The 7,165-nt window shown below is 40.7% G+C and overlaps 1 protein-coding gene across 1 annotated transcript; it reads right to left on the bottom strand.

The window, feature by feature from the left end:
- Positions 1 to 1,949: 1,949 nt before the first annotated feature.
- Positions 1,950 to 4,007, bottom strand: ppil1 (peptidylprolyl isomerase (cyclophilin)-like 1). Its single transcript, XM_070846688.1, has 4 exons — positions 3,842 to 4,007; positions 3,303 to 3,457; positions 2,586 to 2,654; positions 1,950 to 2,240 (listed from the first exon to the last, which is right to left on the bottom strand). The coding sequence occupies exons 1-4, from the start codon at positions 3,895 to 3,897 to the stop codon at positions 2,020 to 2,022; spliced, it is 501 nt and encodes a 166-aa protein (XP_070702789.1). The 5' UTR covers positions 3,898 to 4,007; the 3' UTR covers positions 1,950 to 2,019.
- Between the last annotated feature and the right edge of the window lie 3,158 nt (positions 4,008 to 7,165).

The raw sequence follows: 7,165 nt of genomic DNA, 5'->3' as shown, positions 1-7,165 counted from the left end.
AATAAAATACTTTCTGGGGCAACGTGACTTGTTCATTTTCATTATGTATGCATGTGAGGTGAGTTAACTGGTTCATGGACAAGTGATCAATAAATTGTTAACAGGGATTAACAACTGGCCAGCATTTTTTTTTTTACCATTTTATACATTATGTCAGAGCCACCTTATAACACAGCTAAAAGCAAAATCTTTGAAAAGTTTAAAAGGACAGTATCAGAAATACTTCTTGTACTTCTTACTCTGCTACATTTATCTAACTATATCTACTTGTTACTCTTCAGACTAAGATTTTACAAGAACAAATGTGATAACGCTTAAGCTATAAAACTCAGCACATCGTTAAAGATCACAAAAAAGTTTAGTCGGGACATATTTCAGATGTTTCAGAAGTTACATATGCCACATTTTAGGATTTTATCTTAATGCCTAAAAAGGTAAAATCATCAAATTATTCACAAAAAAGCAAAGATTCAAGCCCAAAAAATGGAATACAGCATCTTCGACCCTCAGGTTGGGATCCAGTGAACAACCTGACTTTATAAAGCTCCACCTCAACCCACTACACCAGGAAAGCGCTTTGAAAATACTGATGCACAGGAGACTTTTTTACTGTAGAATGGGCACTTTTTGCAGATAATACTTATGCACTTTCATTCAAGTAGGAGTAATGCAGGACTTTTTCGTATGACGGGATTAAATTGCACCAAGTCTGTGACCTCACTGTGAAGGAATTTTGGGAATCTGGTCATGTGAAGCTCCCACAGTCACAGTTTGGGGTGGAGGGGGGTGGGGTCACGCTCAGACAGAGTGGTAGCCTAATGAGGCTGTCTCTGTCTTTGGAGCACAGTTTAGCTGATTGTTTTGGGAAGGCTGGCTCGCTCCAGATAGGTAGTGACGCTCTGTTGTCTGGGTTACCAAGGTCGAAGGTGATAGCTGTATGTGCTCCAGACATCACAAGCTGACTGACTCCTGCTGAAGAAACAATGCTGACAGGGACCTAAAGATTCCATATCACACGATCGGGGAGAGGGGGGTAACATCACCAGTCATAGTTTCTTGTTTAGGTTTCAGAGAGCCAATAGACTAGACATCAAAGTCTCTTCACACTCACATTCTTTTTTTAAGCTGCTTGTTAAATTATCTTTGCATTTCTATACTGTGCACAGACAGTGGCTTCAGAAAAACAGCTCTTCACTTTTTGCATAGTTTATTGTACTGTAAATGTAACTTTGATTACCTTGGAGATATCGCTAACTTTATTGGAGTCCATGTGTGGCACAGTCAATTCATTGGCCACAACCCGTGTATTAAATCCCACAATTCAGTGCTTGTTTGGCCAAAAACCAAGCAACGAAATCCAAACAACTCCTTGTGGACCAATGCAATCAGCTTGGTGGTGTAAATCAAGGGTTATAAAACAATTTCTAAAGCTTGCTACTTGTCTCCAGGAACGCATAACTCAGTGAAGTGTGAAAAAAGGGGATGGGCCTAAAAACTTTATGAACTGTATTTCAGTAGTACAACTATTGTTGTCTTCCTTAAAATGGTTGCCAACCCTTTTTGGCAATTTACAACTAGTGAATAAAATGGAAAATGTAACCCAGAGCAGTCAACAAATCAAACTGTCAATCTTACTGAAACTTGTCCAACTTTCCATTGACTTTAATAGACCACAGACATATCTGTAAATATTTGGCTGAATTTTCTTGTCATTTGCATGTTTTTCCTTAGATCTTTTGGGTCTACTCAAACTGTTTGCTTGAAAAATGACTTAAACAGTAAAAGGATTATGAAAACATAAAATAATCAATACTTAATTGAATAAACCGCTGCATTTGGTGCATTTGCTGTTCCTCTAACCTTTCAGTTTGTACTAGTGCAACACTTGCAAGGATTGATCATCTCCATAGATTAGGCACACCACGCAAATAAGACACATGAATGCTACATGTTGAAAGAAAAAGAAACATTTATTTAAAAAAAAAAAAAAAAAATCTGTAAAAAATAATCAGCACTTGTTTAACTGGGTACATTAGTTCTGAGGATTTTGATATCTTCAGCTGGCCGATCTTGACTGCTCGTCTCTACCATCCCAATCCGGTTCAGCACTCCTAACCCCTGGTACACTCGTCCAAAAATAGTGTGCTTTCCATCTAACCACTGAGTAGGTGCAAGAGTGAGGAAGAACTGGCTTCCATTTGTATCCGGTCCTGCATTGGCCATCGCCAGAATACCTGCACCTAACAGACACAGATGAGAGAATTACAAATCATAACTTTTTATCCCTCAAGCAAACATTAAATGCTGCATATTAACATCTGCATAACATTTGGAATACATCAACTTTAATAAATATATTTTAATTACCACATAGTTGCCAGTTTATTGGATACATTTAGCTAAAACTAATGCTGTTTAATGTGGCCCTGAAATAAAAACCCTACCTTTGTACTAAGTGCTGCACAAACATATACTAATAAGTTAATTGAAAAGTAAAAAGAAGCCTTTTATTTGTGTACCATCTAAATTAACCTCCTCCACATCTGCCACCTTCTGTTCAACTGGGACTTTCACACTGTGATTACCTGTGAATTTCAGTTCTGGATTTAGCTCATCTTCAAACTGTTTGCCGAATATGGAGGCACCGCCACGGCCTGTTAGGAGAACAAAGATCAGTAAACTACAGATTTACTCTCAAATGAGGTAACCGAACAAGAAGCTTACATTACTTACATTACTACATACTTCTATACAAGAAGTATACATTAAACCACAAGGCCATGAATGCACACAGAGGTGTGGTGGAGATTTAAGCCTCAAGATGCACAGTGTTCAAAATATATGGACACAGTCACATTACACACATTGCTGCATTTCCTCCCATTCATAATCAAGACATTAGTGAGGTCGGCCACTGACGTTGGATGACATCGGTGTGTCAGATTAACGAGCAACCATGGTCTGTGGTTGTCATGTTTATGACAGCTGTTGAATTCTGGAAATCTAGTGTGTGGTTATTGAATGTGCGAAGGAGCGTGAATGTCTGTTTCAAATCAATCTGAATACTATTCATTTTCAGAGTCTCGTTTGAGCAAATATGTCACGTGATGGAGTGGAGGGCTGCAGGCCAGTCTAGTGTTTTCACACCAAACTTGCAACACATTTTCTGTTTCACTTAGAAACGTTAAAGGACCTTCCACAAACGGTTAACTGATGTAAAGCTGGAAGCTCGTAATTTTCTCAAACGTGCATGTGGACACCCCCATCGCAGTCCAGATACATAATGTATGTGACGAACCCACCTGTTCCTGTAGGGTCTCCTCCCTGCACCATGAAGGCTTTGATCACTCGGTGAAACTTTGTGTTGGTGTAGTAACCCCTTCTGGCCAGCTCTGCAAAGTTCTTGCAGGTCTTGGGTGCATGTCTCCAATATAGCTCCACCACAAGTGTACCCATCCTACAGTACATGAACAGTATTAGTGCCTAGCGTCTGAAACGGAGGCTTGGCTATACACGTTTTGAGTTTAAATACTCAAGATGTGAAGAGTGAAATGTTACTTTTTGTGGCTGAATAAAAAGGATACAAACAACACCAGCGTGCTAACAAGGAAGCAATGCGAAGTATAAGAATTAGCAATTTCTTTATATCTATACTCAGCAGCACTCTGGCGGGGTGATGATGATTATCCAAAGCCCCAAAACACATTTCGTTTTCAACAGAGTTAATCTAACACCCATCAAACAGCTACACTTGCTTGGCTGACTTCACGTTACTGAACGCTAGCTCAGCTAGCTAGCTAGCTAGCTGAGCTAGCATTCAGTGGCTTTAATATAAACGTACGTCGTGTCCAGAGTCACGGTTGGCGGCTGCCATGTGTCTGGAGGTATCCCCGACATTGTCAGTCTAAACGGTGTCCTTCAATGGCCTTCAAACAAAACTGTTTCAGTAAAAAAAAGTACGTGATTTATCAGCCTGAAACGTTCATTCGTTTCATTTCAATGGAGGTTTCTTCTTCTACGGTTGCCGCTCGTTTTCTCTTGCACGTGGGAGGAAGTCAGTAGCCACAGACCGCCCCCTATTGACCAAAACCACATATTACCTTTAGCATGGTTGGCGGTTATTATCACCATTAAACCATAATCTATTTTAACCCTTTCATGCATGAATCATGATCTTTTTTTTTTTCAACCCATATTTTATAAAGATATATTTACATGTCCAGTAGTTGAAATATAGCTAGTGATGCATGATGTACAATTCAGTGGACATGTGATTAATCATAATTTCCTCCCAATATAAAATCAATACTTTAGCAATTTAGCAATTGTACGACTCCTTAGATGTTACTTGATCTCCTCATATTTTTCTTACCTGCAAGGGTTTCTTTTTATAGAAGGTTTGAACAGAAAAAAATGAGCAACTTCTTGTTTCTGGCTGTCTGTCGACCATCTTGGTTTGACTCTTTTTTTTTTTCTGTCAATGCCGTTCCGTTAAATGAACTATGAGTCTAAATTTTCAAATAATAGTCATTATTATTTAATAATAATATTATTACTAAATAGTAATGATAAGAATACTAATGATAGTATCTTGTATAGTATCTTATGTTGTCAAAACATAATCGTCATATCTGTTACAAGAGGGACACTGGTTTGAGAAAATATGGTTTAAATCAACAGTGTTAGAAAATATGCAGACACGTTTATGTTAATACATTTATGCTTTATTATCATGAAGTTTTAGCCTGATGCAGGACTGTGTGATAGTTGCTGTGACCTTTATACTGATACCAAAGAGATGAAGTGTGTGCCTACCAACCTGCAGTTTGCCTACCAACCGAGCACTGGAGTGGATGATGCAGTCATCTACCTGCTTCACAGATCCCTGACTCACCTGGAGAACACCGGCAGCACTGTGAGGGTCATGTTCTTTGACTTCTCCAGTGTGTTCAACACCATCCAGCCGTCACTGCTCAGGGTGAAGCTGGAAAGAGCGGGAGTGGACTGTCACCTGGCTGCATGGACAACAGACTATCTCACCAACAGACCACAGTACGTGAGGCTCCAGGACTGTGTGTCTGACATGGTGGTCTGCAGCACAGGGACCCCACAGGGGACAGTACTCTCCCCCTTCCTCTTCACCCTGTACACCTCAGACTTCAGCTATAACTCTGGGAGCTGTCACCTCCAGAAGTTCTCCGATGACACAGCCATCGTAGGGTGTGTGTCAGAGGGGGACGAACAGGAGTACCGGGAGGTCGTCTCCAGCTTCGTCAACTGGTGTGAGCTAAACCATCTTCAGCTCAACACCAGTAAAACAAAGGAGATGGTGATTGGCTTCCGCAGGAAGACATCCCAGACTGCACCCAGGGACTGGACATTGAGAGGGTGGAGACCCTCAAATACCTGGGTGTTCACCTCAACAACAAACTGGACTGGTCTCATAACACAGACGTCCTGTACAAGAAGGGCCAAAGTTGTCTCCACCTGCTGAGGAGACTGAGGTCCTTTGGAGTGTGCAGGACTCTGCTCCGGACTTTTTATGACTCTGTGGTGGCGTCTGCAGTCCTCTATGCAGTGGTCTGCTGGGGAGGAGGGAGCACGGAGAGGGACAGAAAGAAACTGAACAGGCTGGTCAGGAGGGCCGCTTCTGTCCTGGACTGCTTCCTGGACTCCATAGAGGAGGTGTGTGAGAGGAGGACACTAACAAAACTCAAGTCCATCATGGACAACCCCTCTCACCCCCTGCACGGGACTGTGGGGGCCCTCAGCAGCTCATTCAGCAGCAGGCTGAGGCACCCACCCTGCAAGAAGGAATGCTACCGCAGGTCATTTCTCCCATCAGCCATCAGACTCTTCAACAGCAGCATCACTGGCTGATGTTAACACACTGTTTTTCCATTCATATCATTCCACTCCTTGATATTCCTGTCCATACTTGTACATTTCACATTTTATTTTATGATACATAGTGTAAATATTCCGTAATGTAAATATTCTATAGTGTAAATATCTATTTATCATCACAACACTTATATTTATTTTGCTATTGCTTTATTTTCCAATGTTGCTTTTATTCACTCTTTCTTGTCTATTGTTGCTGCTGTAACATGTAAATTTCCCCCTATGGGGGATCAATAAAAAGAAGTCTAAGTCTAAGTCTAAGGATGTATCGGACTGTGCTTGCATTCTTGAGATAAAGAAAAGTTCGAGAAGGCCTTGAACAGTGAGAAGTCAGCGTACCTGCGTTTCTCACCAACCGCCCCTGCAAGGAGGAGAAGGAATAGGGTGTGGCGGAAGACTACTGAGAGGAGGAACTTTACATATATATGCTTGAAAGACACTGAGACTGCTCAGTGCAGATGTAGATCTTTGCCTGTACTCCTTGCTTGTTGCAAGTAAAACTTTGAACTGAGATCTCTGTCTCTGAGAGTTTTTCTTGTGTGTTGGGAAATTTTGTGGTACGAACTAACAGCGAAAATACAGTTCTTGTCTTATAGAAATAATTTCCTGACAAACAGTAAAAACTTTTTGTCTTTTAAGTAAAACGTCATGATGAACTAGAACATGATATGATGATATGTCAAAGCATGTTAACACAGATTTATTAGTATTAGATCTTTTACTTAAGTGAAAGGTCTAAATACATCTTCCATGACTGGAGAAGAGGCAGGATGCCAAATTTAGACTCGATTTACAACATATCATATAATTTGTTGTCCCCGGGGAAAAAAGGAAATTGTCATGATCTATGCACGTCAGGTTAGGAATGCAGATATTTATCACAATGACGAATGGGAGAGAAATTTCAAGAGTTCATGTAGAGCTAATGTTGAAGGAAAGTGTGAGAAGATATGTCAGCTCCTGGGGTGAAGACAGACATACTGAGGTTATGATTTATACATCCGTGATCAGTAGAGAGCAGACACCTGGCCTACAAAAGCATTACAGCGAAACTGGTTTAGCTTTAAAGCCCTAAGGTAAAAGCATCAAAGGTGTGATGTACAACTTTTCATTATTACAAAATTGGGAAAATACTTCAGAGATCTTAAAGTTAACACATTTAAGATCAGTAGGTGATGGCTTTCTAGCTCCTGGCTTCTCTCTGTCTGATCCAAGCACTGATAGAGCAGTTCTGTCACCTCAGTACATGCTTCACATGAAC

This window comes from Pempheris klunzingeri, chromosome 2 (genome assembly GCF_042242105.1).
Source record: "Pempheris klunzingeri isolate RE-2024b chromosome 2, fPemKlu1.hap1, whole genome shotgun sequence".
In the NCBI taxonomy this organism is placed as follows: Eukaryota; Metazoa; Chordata; class Actinopteri; order Acropomatiformes; family Pempheridae; genus Pempheris; species Pempheris klunzingeri.
The sequence above is the reverse complement of the archived record's forward strand: the minus strand, read 5'-3'. Positions and strand labels throughout refer to the sequence as shown.

Coding starts and splice junctions, on each gene's coding strand:
- ppil1 (XM_070846688.1), bottom strand. CDS start 3,897: ATGTCGGGGATACCTCCAGACACATGGCAGCCGCCAACCGTGACTCTG. Junction 2,655..3,302: donor AGGAGACCCTACAGGAACAG/GTGGGTTCGTCA, acceptor TTCTCCTAACAG/GCCGTGGCGGTGCCTCCATA. Junction 2,241..2,585: donor TCCAGAACTGAAATTCACAG/GTAATCACAGTG, acceptor TGTGTCTGTTAG/GTGCAGGTATTCTGGCGATG.